The following is a 27,009-nucleotide window of genomic DNA, read 5'->3' as shown; positions in this document are numbered from 1 at the left end:
ATGTGGTGGCAGGAAAGAAAGAGAGAACTAAACAAAGGCGGTTTCCCGTTTATAAAATCATGAGATCTTGTGAGACTTACTTCCATGAGAACAGTATGGGGGAAACCGCCCCCATAATTCAATTATCTCCCACCAGCTCCCTCCCACAACATATGGGAATTATGGGCGCTATAATTCAAGATGAGATTTGGGTGAGGACACGGTCAAACCATATCACCCCTCTACTCCATTTAGCTTCCTGCTACTGAACTCAGCTCAGGTGTGACCATTTGTAGGAAGCATTCTCTGACTTTGCAGAGGAGGCAAGCATCCCTGCTCTGTGCTCCCAAAGCTTCCTATTTTATCTTCATCACAACACCGATTATGTTCTGTTATAATGGTCTATCTTGTTAATTCTCAATTGAACCATACACTACTTTCAGGCAGGGAGTCTTCCACTTTTATAACCACCCCCTTTTGTCACAATATTCAACATAGAGTGGGAGCTTAGTATATTTAGATCTGTTCCCTATTCAAGATACTTTTAAAAATAACTCAAAAAAACAATTCTGAGAAATGTAATACCATTACTTTAATTATGATTCCTGTTATTGAATTATTGGTTGCAATTTTATTTTGATGCCCGAAATTAGGTCACAAGATTTGACAATGAGGTAGACTCTTCAAAACGAGTATTGAGCCCAGTAAGCATAAGCTGCATTCTCACAAAGCTACAACAGGAATGTGATGGAAGATAGAGAAGGTAATTCTCACTGAGGTAGACATCAAAAGATTCTTAGAGAATGTAGAAGCTGAGTTGAGCATCAGCGGATAAGTTGGGCTCGGACAGATTCATTGTCCACTTTGAAGAACTGGTTTGAGGATGGAAGGAGACTGGTTTGTGCAAAAGGAAATTGGCCTCAGCTTTTCCCCTCTCCCCAATCAACCTGCAGCATGAGCCCTCAGCAGCACCCAGTCCCATCCCCTCCCCAACCTTGCACCCTCAGTAAGATCCACCTAGGCAACAGGTGCATACTTACGGCATATTGCATGTTCCAAACACAGTGTGAGGACAGCAAGTTGGCACCTATAGAGTCCTCAAGTCCTATTTCAGTCCCCCATCCTTCTCTCCTTCCAGAAACAGCCTCACCACTAGAATGCAAATCAACATAATATAGATCCTTATGAAAATAACAGCTCGAATTCATCATGTGCCAGGCAGCATGCTAGGTATTTTACCTATAATACCTTTTCTAATCTTTACAGAATTTATTCACTCATTGAACAAATGTTTATTTCCTGTTTCTTGGGTCATAGAGCAGTCGAGAGGCTGTGCTGGAAAAGATAGGCACAGCCCCTGCCTGCAGGATGCTTTCATTCTCAACAGGAGACAGACACCAAAGCAAATTAGCAAAACAACAAAGTAAGCATTGGCAACGTGTGAGAGTGGCTGTGAGGATAATTAAAATGGCGTGAAATAATTAAAATAGAGGAGAGTTGGGATGGAAGGCTGAGATATGGTGGTCAGGGAAGATCTCTCTGAGAAAGTAGCATTTAAAGGAACATGTGAAGTTGTGTGGGAGAGGAAAGCGTATTTCAGTCGAAGCCACTTGGGTGACTTGAACAAGGTGCAACAAGGTGAACGTGGTTGGGGCAGACTGGACGATGAGTGGTGGAAGTGAGCAGAGGCAAGCTCTTCTGTGAAATGGGCATTCTCTTTCCTTTCCATGGGCAGTAACACCGGGGAAAGTAGAGCAAGGCAATTCTTTGGTTCAGGGACATGTACTGTCTGCTCCAATTGTGTGTATTTAGGCTAAGCTGGTTCATTCCACCCTGGGCCAGTTAATGCTCATGAAGACTTTCAATGTCACAGGTCAGGTCATTCCTCCCCCTTCCTTTACCCCACCCCCTTCTTTATTGTCTTGTTTTTCCTTGTTTGTTTTTTGCTTTTTTGTTTTTCAGTATCTTCCTGTTTCTTGTCATAGTTTTTGGTGTTTATCCTGTACCTCTCTCCATGCTACCCTGAGAACCCAGAACAGATGGACTTCTTGGACCTGCCTCTGAGCGTTTGTCTCAGACACAGCCCCTCTGCCCACTGCCCACTGCCCGCTGCCCTTCCTGATTCCATCCTCCACAGCACTCTTGCAGCCAGCACATTTAACCATCCTGCTGCTGAGTCCCCAACTCCCAGCTGACAATCGTCTTCATTATTTGAAGAGAATCAATTTTACTAAGCACCTTGAGTATTTGAAGTTTCAGAGGATGATAAATTGGCAAGGTGAAATATTAGGGCAGTGGATGAAAACCATTTTTTAAAGGAATTTGCCCCCGCCTCCCATGTTAAGTATAGTTTTCAAAATCAGTGTGTTGCCATTGAAGAAGCTATTAGGAGAATCTCAGGGAACTTTTCTTTAATAGAAATGAGAAAGTCAAAGAGAAACAAACCAGCAATTTTTTTTTTTTTTTTGCCTTGGGATACTGTGCACAATTATTTCTCAGAAGCGATCTTTAATTGTTTCATCTAAAGGGTATGCATCTTCTTTGCTCTGACTGTCTCCACATAGAGGCTTGTGAATTGGATCCAGCTATTAGTAGCACTTACTAATTTCCTCTGAGTCTTGCTGGCTGAAGCGCCAGGCTTGGAACAACTTTTAATTTTGTTTTTAATTAAATTTCAGTTGTTTCAAATCACTCACTTTTAATGTCATTTCTTTGCAGTCCTCAGAGACAGCAGAAGCTGTGTGTTCTTGTTTATGCACATACACAATATGATGTGTATATAACCGTAGTGTGGCTAAAGACTGACTCCTGGCTGAGGACCAGAGCAGGAACAGACAATCAGGAAAGCAGAAATGAGTCACAGAATGGGCTTTTGGTTATACTGCTATATCCAAAGCTAATATGTTGTTCAAGCAGGAGTCTTGGTTATTGTGTTTGTTTTTGCAAAACTGTATTTGAACAAGGCAACATTTTCTTTTCTTTCACAGTAGAACTATCAAATATATGTAGGTAGAAATAGTATAAGAATACCTAACATTTATCCAGCACTTAAGTGTTGGGTGCCGTTTTAAGCATTTCGCATACATTATGTCGTTTACATTAAAAGTGAGTAATTTGAAACAAGGGAAATTTAATTTACGTCTATTACCTCCTACATTCCTATGAGATTGTTATCCACATTTTCATAGCTGAGGAACCAAGCCCCATTTAACTGAATCATTATTATTTGGTTAGTTAGTGTTAGGTAGAAATAGCCCATCCCCCATATCCAGGATCCCACATCCAGCAGGCCGCCTCTGGGGCCCACATCCAGCAGGCCGCCTCTGGAGGTTGGTCTGCCCAGCAACAGGACTAGCCAATCGCCTTCCTGCGTCAGCCCGCCAAAACCTGTACACGCCCCGGCATCAGCCCGCCAAAACCTAGCCAATCCCCTTTTGCCACAAGGCTCTTCCCTCTCCTTTGTTTAACCTCCACCAATCACTCCGCAACACCTCGCCTAAACAGGCCGCCGCCCCTATAAAAACCCTCTCCGGCAGCTGCTGGGTGCAGCTCAGCTCCCCTCCCGCCTGGGTTGCCCGCAGATCCCAATAAACCTGGACTCGGCTTAACAACTCCTCGCTCTCATTTGCTTTGGGAAGGGTCTCTGCGGGTCGCACAGTTAGTGGCATGGCCAGAACATGAATACCAGCTGCCTGGCTCTGTATTTCTGCTCTTAAACACTACCCTGGACTCTCTGTCTATAAAAAAACAGAAAGGCTTCATCATCTAAATAAATTTAGCAACAACAACAAAAAATAGCAATTGACTAGTTTTTTAGAATAGTGAAATGATAGTAAGTTTGTTTGGCCTTTTATAGGGTCTCTGCGTATGCCCATTCCTGTTGTGTAAACTGCAAGACTGCCCCATGGGGTTTGGTCCAGATTCACAAGCCATGGTTTGGCTATTTAGCTGTGCCCTTCCAGATATTAACACCTCAGAAATGACAATTATGTTTGAAAGCAAAAGCATAACTATACTCCAGTTGTCCTGTGTTTCTCATAGTTTAGCTCATTGTTTGCTAGACTGTAGGTTCCAACTGAAAATAGAACCCAATCTATTTTCTATGTCAGAAACTTCACATTTTAAAAAAAAGCCCAGCCTAGTGGCTCATGTCTGTGATCCCAACACTTTGAGAAGCCAAGACAGGAGGATTGCTTGAGTTCAGGTGTTCAAGACCAACCTGGGCAACATAGCAATATCCCACCTCTACAAAAAAATGTAAAAGTTAGCCAGGCATTGTTGCATGTACTTGTAGTCCTAGCTACTAAGGAGGCTGAGGTGGGAGAGTTGCTTGAGTCCAGGAGGTCAAGGCTGCAGTGAGATGTGATTGCACCACTGCACCCCAGCCTGAGCAACAGACGGTGACCGTGTCTCAAAAACAATAAAATAAAATAAAATAAAAAGGAACTTCGCATCTCTTGTTACCTTTGCACAGAACATTATTTCAGTAATATGATTATCTCCCTTCTCCACTATAAAATACACACACACACACACACACACACACACACACACACACCCTATCAGGTACTCACAGCAGTTTAATCCTTTCTACAAAGCACTCATTCATATGTGCAATAATCTAAGTGTTAGTGCATTTACTTGCTTAATGCTCATCTTCTCCCCAACAATGCACACTCTGTATGGCCAAGTGCTATGTCTTTTATATTTCCTGCTGGATTCCCAGCTTTTACAACCAGGCTTGGCACGTAAGTGGTGCTCAGTAAACATTTGTTGACAGGATGAATAAATACATTCAGAAGTTAAACACAATTATCAGCCTGCTAAGAAATAAAGTTTCAGGAGGCAAAGTACAGGGCCCTGAGTATGGTCTTCTGGATTCTAGTTCCAGGTTTGTAGATAAATAATTGTGTGTAACTTGGGCAAGACACTTTTACTGACCTCAACCTCTCCATCTGTGACGTGGTAATGAAGTAGCTCCCTAGAACATATATGCATGTACACTGAGTATAATATAATTGAATACCAACCACTCTAATAAATACTTTTTATTCTTTAACTTACTTATTTCTGACAGTAACCCTACAGGTAGTTATTGTTACTGTTTTAATTTTATTTTTCAAATGAGTTTACTGAGTCCAAAAAAGGGTAAGACCTTTGTCCAAGGGCATAGAGCTGTGGAACAGACCTGACTCCAGAACCTCCTACAGCTCTTGCTTTGAGGATCAAGTGAGCTATTGGTTGTAAAGTTGTTACACAGTGTCTTAAATGCTAAACAAAAATGAAATTGCATATTATCAAGGCCCTTTAGTGAGTCTCAGGTAAGATCTGAGGCACCACTGGAGAGTATGGGGAGGGAACCCTGCGGTTTGCCTCTTTTGTTTCCATTTGATAGCATCTATGACAATATTCTGCAAATCATTGCCTGAAAGCACCATTCATTCATTCAAAATGCTTTACTGATTACTCATTAAGGGCCAAAGGCTATGCTTAGAGATGCCGATTTAAAGATGAATTAGATATGGATTCTTCTTTAGAAAACTCACTCTCTCCCTAGGTAGATAAGACATCTGCATATCCTAAACCCTGCCACATGCTGAGTACTCAGAAAGTGTGGGCTAAATTCAAATGCATCAGTGGTGACACTGATTTAAGAAGAGAGATGCATGTACCAGGCTTCAGGACAAGGGAAGGACAGGCTACTTCGAGGTGGGACCAGGGAAGGAAGATGAATGAGTATTATCTTAGAAGATAGGGGTGGTAAGGAGGAAATTTCAAGATATGGGGACAAAGGTAAGGGTGGGAAGAAGAAACAGCATTATTTAGCCAATTTCTGCCTCTCTTGGCTCACTGTCTCACCCTATTCCAACAGAGGGAGAACATAGTCTTGGCAGTTAGCTAGAGACAAAAAAAAAAAAAAAAAAAAAATGTTTTTTTGGTCACCTTCTATGCGTTTTACTCACTACTACAATTTTATATATATTTTACCCTGTCTTTCTTCCCAAGCCTTCTGAAGTTGCTGTTATTGCTGTTTTCAGTATCATAGAAGTACTAGTAATAGTATCATCATCAGTATTCTCATTACAAGGTAATATATGTGTAAATGAAACAAATATCGAATATACTGTTTTTCCTATTCTTAGGATATTTCCAATCCTAGTCTTCCTGGTTGATTACTCTTTTGATGCATATCCTAGAATTTCTGCTACAGACACACACACATACACACACACACACACACACACACACACACACACACATACACCCTGAACCGCTATTTTTATGTTTGTTTATTTTAAATATGAGATAATTAATACCTTATACTTTAACTGCTGATTTTTGGATGCTTTGCCCCATGCAGTCCTTTGTATCATCGTAAAACAATTATGCTTCCTACATGAACCATATACATCTCAATGTGCCATTACACACAGGAGTATATGTTAGGTATTGTCCCATTTTTACAGAAGAGAATCCCAAGGCTCACAGAGGCCAGTCGTGGGCATAAAGGTCATCAGGTGGTAAATGGCAAGGCTGGGGCTCCAACCAGTCCTCTCCGGCTCCAGAGACTGGCTCCTTCAGACTACTTTTCGCCATCTTCCTCTGGGAACAGAAGACAGGAATTGATCTTTCATGGGACATATACCAGAAATGTGGACCTCAGCCACCTTGTGTCCTACTTGAACCCCAGGGCTTTCATTTGGCTCTTGAATACAAACCTTATTTTTTTTCCTCCCCTTCCATTTCCCAGAATTCATAGTAGGGCTTGGTTGGTGAAAGGCTGGTTTCTGAGAAGGCTACAGTGTGGCTAAGATGCAGATCCCTGTTATTATGTTGCCCTAGGTATCGATATTGTATATTTAAGCAGCTGTTCTCATCTGTGCCAGGCAGTAAAATTTGTTCCATCAACATGACTGTTGAAACCGCTGATTTTTGGATGCTTTGCCCCATGTAGTCCTTTGTAGCATCATAAAACAATTAGATTTAGGCTTAGCATTAATTTGAGTTATTGTCCAGTTTCCAGAAAATATCTCCTGAAAATGTCATGACGATGTATTACATGTCTTTGGAGATATTAAGTATTGAATTACAATATTATGTCACCTTCTCGCTGACTTCTTTTTTTTCCCTCTCTCTCTTTCTACATGGCATAATTTATGTTTCAGCTACCACCATGAGAAGTTCAGTATTTAGAGAAATAATCAGAGATGTATGTTGACAGAAGCAACAAAGAAAAAAAAATTGAACAAACAAAAATCTTAGTGATGTGGATAGGTTTTTCTTGAAGCAAGCAGAGTATGAGGCAGCCATGTGTTCACAGAGCTCTGGAGTCAGAGTCAGGTAGCCTGCATTCTAATTTTGAATCATCAGTTTCCCAGCTGTGCAATTTAGGACATGTACATTTAACCTCTTTTAGCTCCAATTTCCTTGTCTGTAAAATGGGAATAGAAGTAACACCTAGGGCCGGGCGTGGTGGCTCAAGCCTGTAATCCCAGCACTTTGGGAGGCCAAGGCGGGTGGATCACGAGGTCAAGAGATCGAGACCATCCTGGTCAATGTGGTGAAACCCCGTCTCTACTAAAAATACAAAAAATTAGCTGGGCATGGTGGCGCGTGCCTGTAATCCCAGCTACTCAGGAGGCTGAGGCAGGAGAACTGCCTGAACCCAGGAGGCGGAGGTTGCGGTGAGCCGAGATCGTGCCATTGCACTCCAGCCTGGGTAACAAGAGCGAAACTCCGTCTCAAAAAAAAAAGAAGTAACACCTACCCTCTAGTGGTATTTCTAAGCAATGGCTGTAGTTAAAAAAATCCCATTTTCTATGTGCATTCAATGAGTGAGGCACATACACAGAGTTACATTTACCTTGCAGATGTTGCAAGGTAAGTGCTATTCACCCCCTTTTAGTTGAGGAAGCAGAGAAAAGAAATATCGAGTATTTCCCAGGGTCACTCAAATGATGAATCGTCAGGGCACCTTTTGAATCCAGGTGTGCCCCCCTCAAGGTCTATGCTATTTCCAGTGAAGCCATTTCCAGACAGAAGAGAAGAGAGTAGAAAGCAAGGGATCTAGAGAAAAAGGAACACTTGCAAACACACACACACTGACACAAGAGACACAAAGCAGGCCAGTGCCTATGCCTAATTTGGTCAGCTGGCATCCACCCCACGGTGTAGTAATGAAACAGATTTGGGGAGGAATTGCTAATATGGTAATTCTTAGTGCTCAGGGTTGTGATCTGTCTTTGACAAACAGCTCCTGATGTTTCTGCAGATTCCTTGGGAAAGGCAGAAGAAAGGGCATCTCATAAAAAAAGGGTGGACCATAAGAAGTGGGAACAGGGCTGCAGGGAGCATAGTGAAGCTGGTGGGTCCTGCAGGCCATAAGGTGCACTCATTCATTTGTTAATTTGTTCAGCCATATATGTCTTAGCCAGAAATTTCCATTCTAAATGTATTGCACCTAATATATATGCCAGGCATACTTCTAGGACCCCTACAACAGTTCCTCACTCTTGCAACATGTATTCAAGTAGGATATCTCATTCCTACCCTATGCAGATCATCCCAGGATATTATGACAATCAGAAGAAAAGCTACTAGGATAAGTCAGCCTAGAAGGAATGAGTCTAACCTGTGTAGATGAGAGCAAGGCAATTTTTTTAAATGAAACTATTATCTGGCTGTGTCCCAAGGAGGATCACCATGTTACACAACGTCAGGAGGCACCATCTATACAAAAGACATATTATTGGTAGAATAATCTGTGCTTATGTGTATGTACAAATGTGTATGCACATAATACAGGGACACAATTATTAATTGTATGTACACATGCAAAATACATAGCAATATTGTATATATAGACAAATAGACAGTTATAAATAGAATGCATGATCTGTCATGGACATTTTGTCCTTAGAATAATAAAACATGAAAGCCTTAGCCAGTCACTGTCCTATCCATAGGCAATCCAAACAAATCCTATTTAATTGCCATAGAAGCTCTATGAAGTAAGTTTTCACATCATACAGAAAAAGAAATGGAGGAGGCTTACCAAGACTAAGTGATTTGTTCTAGAATCATACAGCAATTCAGTGGCTGGGCTAGTATTTAATCTGTTTCCATTAGATGCCTGTCAAAGTTCCCATCTAAGTTCATCTTACTTGAGCAACTGACACAGAGAGAGATTTTTTAGTATTAGGAATTCAGAGCTAAATGACCTTTGGGTTCGGGGAGCAGCCATCAACCATGTTCATTCAAAAAGCACAGATCTTGGTTTAAAAAGAAACCAAACACTGAAATTGCATCTGATGCCTAAATTCCCAATGAAGTAATGAGAAGAGTTCAAAAAAAAAAAAAAAAAACTAACTAATTAAATTAGAAGTAAGTAGCTTCTTTCAACCTTTAGCCTAAATTCTTTGAAAATTTAAATAAGTTGAAGAAAAATGAGAAGACGTCATGATTTTATTATTTTCCTGTTGCCTGGTTTGGTACCAAACTGTTGTATTCTTAGGGGAAAAGATACTTTTTTTGAAATGTCAAAACTTCAAACCTTTTTTTTGTCCAGACTCAAACACCCCTAACTCAACTTTGAAGCAAGAGCTTGATACTTAAAGGCATGTAGAATTCTGGGGCAATGTGTTTTCAGCCAAACTTTGATCACAAGTTCTGAGGTAGGGAAGAAAGAAATGATAGACACATATTTGCCTGTAGCAAATTTGGGCACAGCACTTCAGGAAGATGTCTATTTGGAAACAGAAAGGGGCATTTAGATATAGCTTTATTTGGAAACAACTATGTGTGTGTGTGTGTGTGTGTGTGTGTGTGTGTGTGTGTGTGTGTGTGTATATAAAACCTAGAATACCCCAAATCCCAGTGGACTGTTGATGGGTTTTTTTTTTTTTTCTGGGATATGCAATGATAAGATCTCAATGTTTCTTCTATGAAGTGATCCTCTCACAGTTATTAGCGTTTCCTACTCCCAAGAGGGAGCTCTAGACTAGTGACAATTCCCTTCCACGGAGACAGTTCTTGATTGTTGGTGGAGGATGCTGGCACAGACCCTGAGCTAGAAGTCATGGCACTCCCTCATGGCCAGAAGAGCTTGAGAGTCACAAAGTCCATGTTCTAGCTACGGCTATTTCACTAATCCTAGGAGGGATCTTGGGTATATCCCCCACTTTCCTTGACCCTCACTTTCCTTATTTCTGCAAAAGGAATTTTTTCTGATTATAACTTACATTTTCATTAAGGACATAACATCCCCAAAGGGGTAAAAATTGATCTTGGGGAGTGGGGTGAAAATATTTTACCCTATGTACAGTAAAAGTATAGTATATAAACAGTACATACTGTGTATAAGCAGATATATATCTCTGGTATTAAAATTTCATGGGTGGGAGGTGATTAGGGAAAAATTTGTAAAAACACTCAATAAACATATTAAAGGCTGAGAAACTCTGGACTAGAGAGACTCAACGTTTCTGATAGTCTGTAAAATTAGATACATAACTAGAATAGCACCATAAAATTCTAATCTGTTGTATGATTCCAGGAAATCCCAATCTTAACCAAGTTGCAGTCTTCTTCAGAGCATGAAAGGAAATATTTTTATGTAAAATTAACAAAAAGAAAGAGGTTGACTGTCTTTTAAATAGCCACTGGAACATCTCAGCATTTTCTTAGCTTCTTTCTTTGCTTTATCATTTCCATCTGATTCACACACTTGATGGGTATTATAATCTTTCTGTCCGTCCAGTGATGTTGGAAGTGTTTAGAACCAGATTAGACACCAGACTTGGTATCTGGGGAGTGGATGAAAATAGCTTAAGTCAGACTTGGGTTTTTATCCTGAGCTCCATGAACCTGATGGAACTGTGTTTCACTTAATCATGACATTTGTTATCCTATGAATTTGGTTTTATACATTTGAAAGCTTTATTCTGAGAAGTGTTTCATAGGTATCCCAACCAGAAAATAAAGGTTACTGAGTGGAGCAAATGGCAAACTTGAGATATTTGCTGTCAAATAAGTCAGAGGTGGCCAGGAGCAGTAGCTCATACCTGTAATCCCAAGATTTTCAGAGACCAAGGCAAGTGGCTCGCTTGAGCCCAGGAGTTTGAGACCAGCTTGGGCAACATGTCAAAACCCTGTCTCTGCGAAAACCACAAAATAATTAATCAGGTGTGATGGTCCTGCAGCATCTCTGTAGTCCCAGCAACCCGGAAGGCTGAGGTGGGAGGATCACCTGAGCCAGGGAGGTCAATGCTGCAGTGAGTCATGATCACACCACTACACTCTAGCCTGGGTGAAAGAGTTAGAGCTGCGTCAAAACAAACCCCAAAAACCAACCAAGCTAGAATGGCGAGCATTAAAAAATTTGGAGATAACAAATGCTAGACAGGACGTGGAAAAATAGGAACGCTTTTACACTGTTGGTGGAAGTATATATTAGTGTAACCATTGTGGAAGACAGTGTGGTGATCCCTCAAGGATCTTTAAACAGAAATTCCATTTGACCCAGAAATCCCATTACTGGTTATATACTCAAAGGATTATAAATCGTTTTGTTATAAAGACACATACACATGTATGTTCATTGTGGCACTGTTTACAATAGCAAAGACTTGGAGCCAACTCAAATGCCCATAAAGCATAGACTGGATAAAGGAAATGTGGTGCATATACACTGTGGAATACTATGCAGCCATAAAAAGGATGAGTTCATGTCCTTGGCAGGGATGGGGATGAATCTGGAAACCATCATTCTCAGCAAACTGACACAAGAACAGAAAACCAAACACCACAGGTTCTGTTCTCACTCATAAGTGGGTGTTGAACAATAAGAACACATGGACACAGGGAGGGGAACATCACACACTGGGGTCTATTGAGGGGGCTAGGGGAGCGATATCAGGGGGTGGGGAGGTTGGGGAGGGATACCATTAGGAGAAATACCTAATGTAGGTGACGGGAGGATGGATACAGCAAACCACCATGGCATGTGTATACCTATGTAACAATCCTGCAAGATCTGCACATGTACTTAAGAACTTAAAGTATAATAATAATAAAAATAAAACTAACCAAGCAAACAAAAAGAAATAAGACAGAGGTTATTTGCTAGGGCTTGCATTAAAAAGTTTCACAGCCTGAGTTGCTTTACCAACAGAAATTTATTTTCTCATATTTCTGGATATTAGAAGTTTGAGATCTCTCCCCTTGGCTTGTAGATGTCTGTCCTCTCACTGTGTCCTCAGATGGTTATTCCTCTATGTGTATCTGTGCCCCAAAATTCTCTTCTTATAAGGTCATCAGTCATATTAAAATAGGACCCACCCCAATGACTTCATTTAACCTGAATTACCTCTTTGAAGACCCTGTCTTCAAGGATGGTCACTTTCTGAGACACTAGAGGTTAGGACTGCAGCATATGAATTTGGGGCAGAACACAGTCCAACCCATAATGGGTAGGAACCATACAGAGGAATAGGCTGGGGTTGATCCAAGGCAAAAGGAAAAAAGATGGCAGAGGAAAGAGAGGTGAGAGGGGAAGATCAGGAGGTGAAGACAGACATAACTGGCTGAGGACTCTCAAAGATCCTTGTATGAGAACCACCTCCACAATAATGATCCCCCACAATAATAAAAACCCCTTGGAGGTTCATGGAGTGGCTGCTCTCAGAGACTGTTTACTCCCAGCTATCCAGGTTGCCTCTGGCCATACTCAGAAATCCTCAAGCTTGTGTTTAACCCCATTTTTACAGTTCGACCACCCACTCCTTAAATAATTTTGTTAATGGTAGGTGGTGGAATGTATTTATTCAAGCCTGACTTGGGGCTCTGTGGACCCAGGAGAAGTGTAAAAATGATACATTCTTTTTGGGTCTGTCATGCTGATAGTAGATACGGTACAGTCTTCATTCCTGCTTTATCACACAGTTTGCTTTTCATCGTGTTCCCAGGAAGACGTTTCTCTCAGGTCCAAGACACCTAGGATCTGTGGTATACATGATGCAACAGAAGGAAGAAAATCTTTAACTATTTTTACCCAAAGAAAAAGGGAAAATAAAAATGAAAACTTTTGGCTAAACAGTCCCTATGCTTCATTTGCAAAGATCATCTTTTAGCCACACAGTCTTTCATTACTCTGCTCACCATTTGCCACTGTGACCAGAGCCTTCTTTTGAAATCTCCGATCCATGGTTCTCAAAGGTCTGTCTCATGATGTGAGGTGTAATGAAAGGGATTTGCAGCTGCTGTCTGGCTCTTCAGGCAATTTTGTCTGGTGATACCTCCTTCCGTGGTATTTTCAGTTCTCATCTTGTAGCCTTCTGTTTCTTTGGGGGCTGATGTGCCTCTGGCTTTTCAAAGTGTGCTACAGAGTGGCCTGAGCTCCCCAGCTCACCCCTGATCTATGCTGCACAATTACAGAAGTGGGCTTATAATCAATGTAATTGAAGATCAGAGTTAATGAGGACCTCCGTGCCCGTGCAGTCCCCTGAGCAACGCTGGTCTTCAGATGCTAGATAACGAAATGATTGCGCTGAACTGAAAATCCATTTGGCTAATTAGATGATGTATATTCCCACAAGTCAGTGGGAGAAAAAAAATTACATATATATATATATATATATATATATACATATATATATATATTTAAAAATAAGGAAACATGACATTTTGAAGTTGAGATTTTGGCAGAGATTTATTTCAGAGTCATTGCTCTCTGGGGAGATCTATATGAGTGTAGAGAGGAACTCAGAACAGTCAGTAAGGCGGGGAGAACACTTCTAATCTAAAGCCAAAAAATAAAACAAGGATCCAAAGAAAAGCTAGAAAAGCATGAGACACATGGAATCGTGCATTTTATTCCTTTTCTGTGTAGTTTGTATTCCCAGATAAATGGAATTTATTCAAAGAGCTCTGCTTGACATTCCTTAAACTTAGTGCTTGCTTTCTCTCTCACATGCCCACAGTGGACCTTGACTACACGCTAAGCATGGCTGTGATTGTAGAGTTAAATGCACAAGAGACGCACAGTCTAGGTGGGCAAATAAGCAAGGGAAGCAAGGGGCTAGGGGAGGGAACCAGACAGTGATGCTTTGCCTTAGATTTTTCATATCTAATCTTCCTTCCTGGGCTGTAAGTTATCAGTAGGCAGACACCATATTTTATTCAACCAAAGCCTGCTGTGGGGTTTGGCACATAGCCATATCTGAGTGAATGAATGGCACTCTACCAAAGTACATATAGGTGCTACTTGAGTGGTATGCCTTGCAAGTAATAAAGAGATTAAGAGTAGTACAGGACAGTTCTGGAGTCTAGCTTTAAGGGGTAAATGCGGCATAGGTGGCCAGTTACTCTGGAGGAAACAGTTCATTATGTCGTGGTCTCCTTTGCATCCTTCAAGGTGTAGCTTAAAGGCCAACTCTTCAATGTTTCTCTTTGAGCTTCCTTTTTCCTCTCCCTTATATCCAGACGATGCCTATATTTTTCAGGCAATTCTTATCCCACCCTATGTTGTATTAAAGATATCTGGGCAGATATTTGGTCTGCCTTGTTTTATCCATAATTTTCTCCATGGATGCAGCCCATTTCTCGGTCTCTATGTCTGTTTCTTACACAGGAAGGAGTTGAATCGACATTGGGCAGATGACGACATTACATTAGGCACAAAGTTACTTCTTTTCAGGCTCTGATATGGCACCTCCCTTCCACACATCCTTGACCCTTCTCACTGACTTTCTTTACCTGTCTCTCTACTTTTGCAATACACGTCATGAGCGCATTAGGTGAACAAGAGCTCAGGAGCCACAATAGTGATGTTTGAAGTTTAGTTTGGAGCTGGGGAGATTCTGAAGGGCTAGTCTTATATTCTGGCTCTCACAGGATGGAAAAAAAAATTAAACTGTGGGATCAATGTGGAGGCATTTCTGCTCCGCAATTCCATGATAAAGTGAATTGAATTTCCCTCTAGTCAAGCATGGAACTCTGATTTCATTAATGCACTTGACATTCACTAAACTCCTGGTATGTGCCAGGCATTTTACTGAGAGTTGGATTGATAAGGACTAATGAGTCATGACCTCTTCTCTGTAGGAAATCACAGTCTTTCAGAGAAAGCAAAAGCCCTCCAACTCTGCATGATATGCACTAAGACAGAGAGAAAAGACCATAGAAAGCAACCTGACCAAAACCCCTGAGCTTCAAGATAGCTTGAAAAAATGCCAATGTTCCAGCTTCGAAGGCTGAAAAAACCCCTTGGTTTAAATTCTACTTTGGCCACTTACTGCTTGTGTAAATTTGACCAGGCCAGTTTCTCTCTGAACCTTGTGTTAAATTGGAGGAAATACCTATCCTGCAAGGCTGTTGTAAGGAATTAAGTGAGCAGAATACATATCACATTCATGCCACGAATGAACAGAGGGTGTTCAAAGGATGGTAACTCCCTTCTGCCATTAAACCATCTGTATAACTCTGCATAATATCTTTTTAAAGACATTAAGGATAAACTGCTGTCTTAGTTTGTTCAGCCTACTATAGCATTTGGTTTATGAACAACAGAAATTTATTTCTCAAAGTTCTGGAGGCTGCAGATTCCAAGATCAAGGTGCTAAAATAGGTGTTTGGTAAGGGTCCATTTTCTTATTCATAGATGGCCACTTCTCACTGCTCCTCACGTGGTGGAAAGAGTGAGGGAACTCTCTAAGTCTCTTTGATAAGAGCACTTATCTTTGATCAAAGATAATGGGCACTAATCCCTTTAAGGGGCTCCACCCATGTAATCACCTCCCAAAGGCTCCACCTCCAGATATCACCACATTGGGAATTAGATTTCAACACAGGAATTTGGGAGTACACAAACTTTCCATTTATCATACCTGCTTTCACGCCAGTCTCTTCCAAAGAGACTCATATTTCTCATAGTTGAGAGAAATCTGTTATACTGGTATTGCATTTAGAGCTTCTAAGTTCATAAAAATTCAAAATAATGATTAAAATAGCTCCTATTCCTTGAGGTTTCACAGTGCTTGTAGTGAACATTGTGATGATGCACTCAGGTTTGCAGGCAGCACCTAGGCACTTACTCCCCAGCTCCCAGAAATGTGGATGGTTGGCCACTCTCAACTGAGTCCCTTTTTGAGAAATGCCTTCCATTGAAAGGGACCACTTCAGGCAAGATTATGCCCCCTCTCCAGGGATAGCTCACAGCCTATGACTGGCCAATGTGGGGACATAAACTCCTGACATCTTGGTCTTGATTTGGAACATCACTGAAGGACCATCCCAGCATCAGAGCTCCCACGGGATTAGCTGAGGGCTTTGCTGTATGTCAGTTTGACCTTTTCCTTTGCCCAATCCCACTTCGCTCATCCTCTTATAAGAATATGTACCGCCAAACATCTTGAATGCCTGTGTCTGCCTCTGAGTGTTTTCTGGTGATTCTGACCTAAGACAAATGTATTGTCTTATGTAATCTTTATATCAGCCTAGGAAGGGGAATTGGTATCACATTTTTCATATAGGATAACTGAGGGTTTGTTTTCTTGCCCAAGTTTGCAGAGCTGGTAAGTAAAAAAGTGATGATATAAAGTCTTATCTTGCCGATTCTATTCTCTTTATCACTGCACTGGGTAGCTTTCCTGAAGTAGAGGGATTAACCAAACTCAGCCCTGGGACACAATTCAATATCCATCTTTCAGTCTTTAGTGAGAATAAATACAAGAATTATCCATTTAAACAGCATGACTGTGCTTTTTTAAAGAAAAATCTGTAGTTGATACTGATGTTCGTGCCTTGCTCAAGGACCCATGTGACATGTTTCTGCTTGGGCTTATTTCCAGGGGGGAAAATATGGCTTTGCAGATAGATTTGCATATCTTCTCCTGCCAGAAATTTGAGATATGGAATCCAGCAGACTCCTTCCTTTTTTGCTTTAGCTGCCAAGGACTTTAGGGCCAACTTGAAATGTGGTCATTTCCTTATCTCAATCCTGATACTCTCTCTTCCCTCTACTTCACAAAGGTGTCTCTTTCTTTTGCACCAAAATTACGTTGTCCACTGTGCCTTAGGGATTTATTGCATAGGATGACAGAAATCATGATTCGTGTAAATGAAAGAAGATAATCATTGCTGGTCATATCCTTACTATTTCCAGGGAAACTTCTCCTCCCACGGTCTTAGATGCTCAGACAGCCAGGTGTGGTCTGATGTGATCCTGCCTCCCTAGCCATTGCTCATTGGACCACAGCTGTGTACCAGAGCCCAAAGGAGTCCAAACATAGGTCAGCCAGCAGAGTCAGATGTAACCTCACAGGCCTCTCTGGAACCCATATGATTCTCATTAACTGAGTCTGTCTTTGGAGAACTTGAACTGCATACACAGAAAATTGTTTGTTTGTTTGTTTTTAGTTGACAATGAGATAGACACAAGGAAAGAAGCTGAGTTATGTTAATTATAAAATACAATTTAAAGTCTCCTTCTGCTGCAGTCCCTAGCTCTGCCATCAATCTAGATTCACACTCCCTGTCCAGCTTTGTGAAGCCTGGTCTTGTTTGGGTACATATTTTTCCCCCTTTGAAATTCTATCTTTGTTTTGTTTTATTGCTATACATGCATATACTCATCATTTGCAACTTATATGCAGCCATCCTGAATGGGCTTCTGTTTCTTGCCTCCCCAAAAACGTGTGTGTGTATATATGTGTGTGTACATGTGCATGTGTGGAGAATACATATTATACATGTATATGTATTATAGTAATACATTATATGTATGTTTCCACAGATATGTGGGATAATAACATTTTAGAACAAATATTGGCCTATGCAAGCACTCAAAAAGAAATGTTAGTCATCAGAAATGTTGAAATATTAGTTGATTATAACAAAAATGTTAATGTTTAGCTTCTCCTGAAGAAAATCTGAAGATCTGGTACCACGGGCCTTTAGTTCCATGTGGCAAGAGCTGCTGGAGCTGGGTCATAGCTGCTCCAGTGTTTTTTTCTCACTCTGTCACCCAGGCTGAAGTGCAGTGGAACAATGTCTGCTCACTGCAACCTCTGCCTCTTGGGTTCAAGTGATTCCTCTCCCTGAGCCTCCTGAGTAGCTGGGATTACAGGCACATGCCATCATGCCTGGGTAATTTTTATAGTTTTAGTAGGGAAGGGATTAGACCATATTGCTCATGCTGGTCTTGAACTCCTGACTTCATGGCCCCCCCTTCTCGGCCTTCCAAAGTGCTGGGATTACAGGCATAAGCCACTGTGCCTGGCACATAGCTGCTCCACTTTAATGGAGCCTACAGTGTTCATTGTATCCCAACCCCCACCTTCTCCCTATTGTTTTGCAACATCCGGACATTTTTTCTGGGGTGGCTGCTGCTCTATTCCTTATAGGTGCTGGGGATTTCTTTGGAAATCTCACTTTGTCTCTGTCTTCCCTATCCGGGTCTGTCTCTATATATCATTTTGTCTTTCTCATAATAAAACAAAAACAAAACAAACAACACAAGCTAGGCGAGGAATCCTGGATGCTATCTCCTACACACTCAGCCAGTCTTTCCTATTGATATCAGCCACCTGGCCCCTGTGGGCATCAATGACCCCTGTTCCACAGGAGATACCTGAGTGACAGGGACATTAGCTTTTCTCATTTCCTTTGAAATTTAATATTTAATCACTATTTCCTAGAATAAGTCAGGTGCCAGCTAAGCATTTTATCCGCATGCATTTATTTTGTGGAATTAAATTTATTTATTTCATTCTCCTATCATCTCCATGAGGTAGGCTCCATTAATATTCTCCTCTAAAGAGAAAGTAACCATGACCCAGGGGCACTGTGTGACTTGCCTGAAGTCAGTGCCTAGTAAGGGAAGATCCTGAATTTGATCCCACTTCCCTCTCAGTCCTAAGGGGCTATCTTTCATCACTAGGCTGAACTCTCTCCTATGTTTGATTTGCCTCTATCTCCCTGTGGGCTTGCAATACCATGATGGGTACATTGCAAGTACGCTTAGACAAGTGAGATCAGATGACCTAGGGGATGTGGATGTACACACCTCTCTGTGTTCCTGTAGCATCAGCTAAGACCCTAAAATCAGCAAGAAAGTAGCCGTGTCTCTCTGTTTACCCATAGGAAGCAGCTTCGTGGTGAGTGAAGGGAGCTACCTGGACATCTCCGACTGGTTAAATCCTGCCAAGCTTTCCCTGTATTACCAGATCAATGCCACCTCCCCATGGGTGAGGGACCTCTGTGGACAAAGGACGACAGACGCCTGCGAGCAGCTCTGTGACCCAGAAACCGGTGAGCCATGGGAGCCAGGATGGGGATAGAGGGAGGGAGAGAGTGAATTGAAGGAGCCTCTGTGCTCCCTCTACCTAAAGAACCATGGATTCTGAGCCATTGACAAGTGGCTGGATAAGAAGGCTCATCAATGTAATTAACGCTAATCTATGTGCTCCCATTGCCATTCGAGGGAGGAAATTCTTAAGAGAACCACAGAATCTCAGAGTAAGAAAGGACCACAGAGAACATCTGGTCCAACTCCAGACAAGCAAAATGTCTCCATTTCCAATATCCCTGCCTTCAGAGACTATCTTCTTGGTACTAGCTGGGTGATCTTGAGCAAGACACTGCCTACCTTTCAGTACAAGAGAATGAAAATAGCACTCAACCCACAAAACTGTCATTAGGGTTGAATGAGATGCTGTGTGGAAAGCTCATAACATATTCATTCACTCACTCAGCAGGTATTTCTTTAATAGCCAGGCACATTTTTAGGTATTGGGAACAGAACAGTGAAAAAAATGTGTAAAATCTCCAACCTCATGAAGTTTACCAGCCAGTGGGGCAGACACTAAACGTACACTCTGGAATATGGTAGCCACTAGCTACATGTGGCATTTTATTTTAAATTAATTGAAATTAAATAAAATTAAACATTCGTTTTCCCAGTCACACCAGCCAGATCTCAAATGTGCCATATACTGACAGCTACATTGTTGCACAATATAGATACAGACTATTTCTATCATTCTGAAAATTTCTGTGGGGCAGTGCTGCAGTAATCAAATAAGCGGGTAAATATATAGACTCTGTGAGGTGATGATAGATGCTGGTAATGTACAAATCATATGGAATGCCAAGCTGGGAGTTTGGGTGGAGTTTCATTATACAGAGAGTGGTCAGGGGAGGCCTCTCTGACAAAGTGCCATTTGAGCAGGCACTTTGAAGTGGGGGAAGAAACCATGTCGATATCCAAGGGACGTGTTCCAGGCAGAAGGAGTTAAAAGAGACAGTGCTCTGCAGGTGAGAACACGTAAACGTGCTGTTTATTCAGCACCAGTAGGGGGCCAGGATGGCTGGAGCGGGAGTGAGAAAGAAGATGAGGAGAAGACAGCTGAGAAGCAGAAGGTTGGGGGTGTATAGGATAACAGGGACTTTGGATTCTACTCTGAGGAAGATGAACAGTCCTTGGGAGATTCTGAGTAAAGAAGCAACATGTTATGACCTGCATTTGAACCGGAGCATTCTGGCTGCTGTGTGGCAAATTGATTCAGGAGTGTTCAAGGGTTCTGTTGCTCTAATCTAGGCAAGGGTTTGTAGTGGCTTGGACCATGGCAGTGAGAGAAGAAGATGATGAACAATGATCAGATTCTGGATGTATTTAAGAGTATACACTCAACAGAATTTATTACTGAATATAGGATGCAATAAATAGAATGGAGTCAAAGATTATTCCAAATTGTTCAGGCTCAACAATGGAATGCATTGAGTTATTATTTACTGTGTCAGGGGATGCTGCAGGAAGGTCAGTGCTGTGTAAGGAAAGTAAAGGGTGCTATTTCGGATATAAGTTCAAGGTGACTACTAAACATCAGTGGAGAAGGGGCATTTGGGTCCTGATCTGAAAGCCCCCAGCTAAAGTGGGGTTCCAGTACTAGAATGTCTAGCAACTCTGCCAAAATGGGAAATAAAGCAGTGCTGGGTGTAAGAGTTTACGGTGTGCCCTTCACAGGATACATTTTTTTACTGTGACCCAGGAGTCCCTCACACAGTAAGCTCAGTTATACTGGCTGCCACCCTTGGTGGTTTATCTAACCTATGCCCAGTTAATGCCTGCCTGACCATCAGTCTGGTGCTAGTAGCCTGCCTTTGTGTTCTCCCCAACATCAGGGCCTGGGATAGCCCCTGATTCTTCAAATAGAAGGCACAGATTCCATTAAACACCCAATAGAAAATTACTTACAGATCCTGAGTCAGGATGGCAGTCATTTGTTCCTGGGTCAGAAAGAGAGAGAGAGAGACAGAGAGAGAGAGAGAGAGAGAGAGAGAGAGAGAGAGAGAGACAGAGGGTGGGGGGCAGGCAGCTAGCTGTGTGTATTGGGGAATAGGATATGGATCACTTTAAGTTCATGAGCAAGTATCTGAATGGTACCTGTAAAGGATGTGACAGGAAAGCAGGAACCCCATCTGCTAGGTGGAAAAGATGCCTCTAAGTTCTGGCCACTGGCTTGGGCCGTTTGGATGTGGTGTTCTACTTCTGTTGCCCAGGAGGCAACCTTTGCTTTGTCGTTTCCATTGTAGGCAGGTACCTACTTCAACCACGCTGAGGAACTGGAAGGAACTATAGAACTATAAATTCTGTCAAGGGTGACTGAGCCCTACTTCTGATTAAACAAAATGAAACTTGTATTTTAAATATGTGCTAAGACAACATAAAATTATTAGAATTCACTACAGGTCCAAACAACTCAAATTCAAAGAGGTCTTAGCTGGGGATAGAAATTTGTTAGTCTATAGCATCTAGATGGCATTTAAACCTACGAGACACTATCTTACTTGTACTAAATGCTCAGTAAATGGGTAGTATCTTATTCATAGTTGGTGCTCAGTAAATGATGGTTCATATTGTCCTCAAATAGAGAACAGGAGCCAGAGAGAAAAAGGAACTTGCCAAGGTTGCAAAGCAAGTTACAAGTAAAACCAGGATTAGAACCTCAGGTTTCCTTACTCTCAGTCTTCTGCTTCCCCCTATAATTTGTATTGGTCTGTTTTCTGTGGAACGTCATCTTTCTCTCCATTCACAAGAGTCTGGCTGGCTTGCGTGGAAAACTGGTTACAGGAAAACACTCTGTGCAGAGGTCAGAGGTCTCAGTGCTCAGCGCAGTAGCCCTGGTCGAGGATCTCCTCTCTCTATTTGAGGATTTCTTCACTTTTCAATGGGACACCTGTTCAGAAATAAGGAGAGGATTTCTCCAGGTTAACTTTTATGTTTCTGCCAGGAAGGGCCATGATTTCGCTTTATAACCACCATTCCCTCTAATTGTTTAGTAAGGAGCCTGTTTTGATGTATTTTTTGCTGCCTTTATGTAGGCCAATTAGCTCACACCTGTAATCTCAGCACTTTGGGAGGCTGAGGTGAGTGGATCGCTTGAGCCCAAGAGTCCAAGACCAGCCTGGGCAACAAGACTTTTTTCTATTAAAAAAATACAAAAATTAGCCAGGCACGTGTTGACATATGCCCATAGTCCCAGGTACTCTAGGTGCTGAGGTGGGAGGATTTCTTGAGTCCTGGAGGTCAAGGCTACAGTGAGCCATGATCATGCTACTGCATACTAGCCTGAGCAACAGAGTGAGACCCTGTCCCGAAAATCAATCAATCAATCAATAGGCCAACTGGACAAATGATTTGAAAATGCAACACAGCTCTTCTGCATCATCTAACCAGACAGCTAAGCTTCTTTTTTAAATCAAGTTTAAGCTTTAAGTCACTGCCACCCTAACCTACCCCTAACCACCAAAACACACACACACACACACACACACACACACACACACACACACACACAAACACATAGACATACATGAACAGAAACACAAATTCTAGATTATTCTTACTCCAAAAACCAGGTAAGCCTTTGTGGAATTATATATCTCTGTATCTGGCCCCTTAGATTTTTTTCCCATTTTTTTTCCTTGAAAAGGAAGCAAGATTATTGATAGAAGGGAACAGAAGGGGCCTCCTTCTTTTCCTCCATCTGTAAAACCCAAGCTAGACAAGTGGTAAGTGCCTGTGGGTCTGACCTTCTAGTTCCCCAGCTGATCTGCTTTCAGGTGCAAGTTTGTGGTTTCTAATATTGTTCTCCATTAGCCACAGACTTGAGGGCATAATTCTAAGCAGTGGATCATCCAAGGAACTCTGTCATAGCCAGTTTGGAAAATAAGGAACTCTTCTACCAATATCCTCTAGAATTAAACACACACACACACACACACACACACACACACACACACACACGCACACACACGCACCACTCTTCCGAGCTGGAAATGTCACTCGAATCCACTAGGTCCACCTTCTCAACTTCATGGCTGGATGCTACTGATGTGCAGAGAAGACAGCAGACAGGATGAAGGTCACACAGCTGGCAAACTGCAAAGCCAGGACATACATCGAGGTTTCCATGCCTTAAACCAGTGCTTCTGAAGCTTCAGCAGGTCTGGAGTGAAGCCTGAGGTTCTGCATTTCTAACAAGCTGGGAGCTGCTGCTGATGCTTCTGGTTTAAGGACTACCCTGTTGCAGCAAGGCTCTGAACACTCCCAAATAGTCCTCCCATGTTCCCCACTCACAGGGAATGACTCAGTTGCCAAATGTGTTCATTCAATTATCTTAACAAAACTGTATTTATTTCTGTCTCCTCATCTTCTGCCTCTATTCGCCTTGTGTCCTGGGTTCTAGGTACATCACCCACGTGCAGTTTCCTGAAGGCACCATGCCCTCACATGCCTCTGTCCCTTTTACAGGCTGTTTCTCCCCTTGAGATGTCTTTTTCCTTTTATTGGGACAGCAGGGGCTTCTTTTTATTTCCTACATGTTGAGCCCAAACACATTTCCTCCCATAGGTGGCATTCCTGACCACCTCTCCCCAGCCCTGAAAAGATGAAGGGGTCCTCCTCCCTACTGTCATAGCCTTCTGTGCTTCCATATGTCATGGCCTTGTTCCTCTATAGAGTCATTGTTCTTTCCTTGTCTGGAATTATTACCAGACTATAAACTTTGTTGGAGCAGGAAGGAGGTTTAAGATGTCTGTTTTATTTTTCTTGCTATCTTTAAAATTCAGCATCTAGGCATGGTGGCTCATGCCTGTAATCTCAGCACTTTGGAGACCAAGGCAGGTGGATGACAAGGTCAGGAGTTTGAGACCAGCCTGACCAACATGGTGAAACCCCGTCTCTATTAAAAATAGAAAAATTAGCTGGGCATGGTGGCGCACACTTGTAATCCCAGCTACTCAGGAGGTTGAGGCAGGAGAATCACTTGAAATCAGGAGGTGGAGGTTGCAGTGATCTGAGATTGTGCCATTGCACTCTAGCTTGGGTGACAGAGCAAGACTCTCTCTCAAAAATAAAAATAAAAATAAGCGTAACACCTGACATGTAATTAAGAGACAAAGAAAAATACAAGCAGGAAGGAAGAAGGGAATTTTCCTCCCTATGCTTCTTGAAACAATTGTACATACCAATTCTAGTTTTTTTCCCTTTTATCTGTTTACACAAGAGCTCAAGTTAAATATTTTGCAGCTCTAGAAAAATAGAGTCACCAACAACTGTGCAGCAGCCAGTTATCTGGATTCTAGGATACCCTGGCCTTGCCCTCTTATTCCACCACATCTCCAAAAGCATCCCTCTTTCTGTTACTTACTCTGCTTATACTCACAATTATTCCCCAAGTGTCGCTATGTAAAGTTTCACCCTCTGACCAGAGTTCAACTCTTGTCTCCACCTGAAATGCCTTCCACCCTTTGATCATCTACCTTCCACAATCCTATTCATTTAATTTCTTCTAACTTCTTCTCAGTAGAATGGATAGTTTCTTCTACGGAATCATCAGAGTTCTTTATTAGCTAAAAACCAGATTAAAACTTGAGTTATTGTTTGAAAATATATCTCCCCTACTAGAAAATAAGCTCCTTAGGGCCAGAGATCATATGTGTTCCTATATTCTTTCCACCCCAATACTCAGTAAAGCACCTTGCTCTTATAAGTCACTCAACGCATAAATGGATAGAACTGTCTACAGGTAGAAAATTGAAATGGGAAAATAAGATCCCTAAATATATTTTCATGGCGCTTAACTCAGATCCACTTTGTAAAATTTAGTTCAATTCATTAGATTCAATTCAAGCAAGATTTTCTTAATTCTGCAACTCATAAGTCGGTGTGTTAAGTGTTATGGGAAATCACAGACAAATTGCACAATGTTCTTGCCTTCATGGATTTTACATTCTCACAGGTATAAAAAGAATCTGCTCATATATAGCTATTATCAAAAACACAGTGTAGTATAAATCAAGAACAATGCATTAACAAAGTGCCTCATGGCTGCAGAATGGGGAGAAATGTATTCTAGATGGGGATTTCAGGAGATCCATCATGGAGAAGATGACCTTTTAGCTCAGTTTTGTAAAATCAGTAGGGACTATGAGTATTGAGAGTGCTTTAGCAAAGGGAACTTGATTTTTTGAAAAAGGGGAAAGTTTAGAATGATTGTAGGACCCAGAGAGCAGTTTAGTTGTACTAACATCTGGAGAATGAAGTGCAGACAGAGCACTGGGAGAGTGGCTGGGGATGAGGTTGGGAAGGTAATATGAAGAGAGGTCCTTAAAAGGTAAGGATACAGACTTTAAGAACATCTGTCCACCTGTTTTGGAGAGCATCAACTCCCTAAAAGAACAGCTAGAACTTTCACCACTCTTTACTTTCCATTGGGAATTAGAATTTGGGGACAGTCATGGAAAAACTAAATCCTGAAGCCCTATGCATATTTAGGTCTTGAAATGTCAAAAGTGGCTTAGCTTCTTTTAAGTTAAGTCTCTCCTTTGTGAGTCAAATCTGTGGAGCTGGACAGAATCATGGAATCAAAGCACTGGTTATCATTTCTTAAAGCTTTTCTGGATGTGTTGATAAGAAGAATTATTTCTCCCAAGTGACAGGGAAGGAGGAGGAAAGTGGAGAAGATGCTACCACTGAAAAAAATGTATATAATTGTCTTGGTGCATGGATGAACCTGGCCAAGTTTTCCTGGCTGCATGCCACAGCCCATCTCCGGTGTAGTTTTCCAGGGATTTCAACAATTAGTACCACCCACAGGGATGACTATGGAATTAGATCCGTCATGAGCTGCAGCCAGCTCATGTGGCATCATGAGAGTTGACTGTTAACATCTTTTCCCAACTCTTTGTTCAGTGATGGCATGTTGATGGCCTGAAAATATGCTATGGTGAGGATGTTTACACCAACGAAATTGGAAAATGCTACAAAATCAGAGTTTATTTTTTTTTCAAAATGACAGTCATTAAACATTTACCAGCACAACAATGGATGAGATGGAATATCTTCCTGAGTCAGACACAACCAGGTTCATATACTCGTTTCTCTGTTTCCTGGTTGTAGGGAACTGGGTAAGTCATTTAACATATTCAAGCCTCATTTTTTATAACTAAAAAATATGAGAAGAATAATTTCTATTTTTTAGGGTTGTTGTAAAGATGAGATGAAAAATAAAATTTAAAATGCACTGGTGCAGTGGATAATATATGGTGGAAACCCAATACAAGGTTTTCTTTTATTTTTATAATCAGTTATTCAGTCATGTGTCTCATCACTTATTAGTTCAATAAATATTTCATGAGACATTTAATTCAACAATGTGCATAGCATTAGATTATGTGAGAAGAAAATATGATATAGTCTCTGCCCTCTAGGAGTTAACCAACTGAAGGAGAAATTTAGAATAAGCTAGACATTCCTATCTGCTGAACTTTTATTTAGTCCTTGTGTAACTTCTAAACTTTTGCAATGAAAAAAATTACTGGTTAGGCATGGTGGCTTGTGCCTGTAATCCCAGCACTTTGGGATGCTGAGGAAGGTGAATCACTTGAGGCCCGGAGTTTGAGACCAGCCTGGCCAACATGGTGAAGCCCTGTCTCTACTACAAATACAAAAATTAGCTGAGCATGGTA

The 27,009-nt window shown here is 41.5% G+C and overlaps 1 protein-coding gene across 7 annotated transcripts in view; it reads left to right on the top strand.

Annotated features, from left to right (window-relative positions):
* The window catches only part of ASTN2 (astrotactin 2), a 959,402-nt gene that overhangs the window by 384,250 nt on the left and 548,143 nt on the right, over positions 1–27,009 (top strand). For all 7 annotated transcript variants that reach the window (XM_074395240.1, XM_074395241.1, XM_003925189.4 and 4 more), the window contains one exon: positions 19,120–19,287. In XM_074395240.1, coding sequence (XP_074251341.1) covers positions 19,120–19,287 — 168 coding nt within the window. The remainder of the gene's footprint in view (positions 1–19,119; positions 19,288–27,009) is intronic.

This window comes from Saimiri boliviensis, chromosome 2, assembly GCF_048565385.1.
Source record: "Saimiri boliviensis isolate mSaiBol1 chromosome 2, mSaiBol1.pri, whole genome shotgun sequence".
Classification (NCBI taxonomy): Eukaryota; Metazoa; Chordata; class Mammalia; order Primates; family Cebidae; genus Saimiri; species Saimiri boliviensis.
Note: the sequence above shows the minus strand (reverse complement) of the source record. Positions and strands in the feature narration are given on the sequence as shown.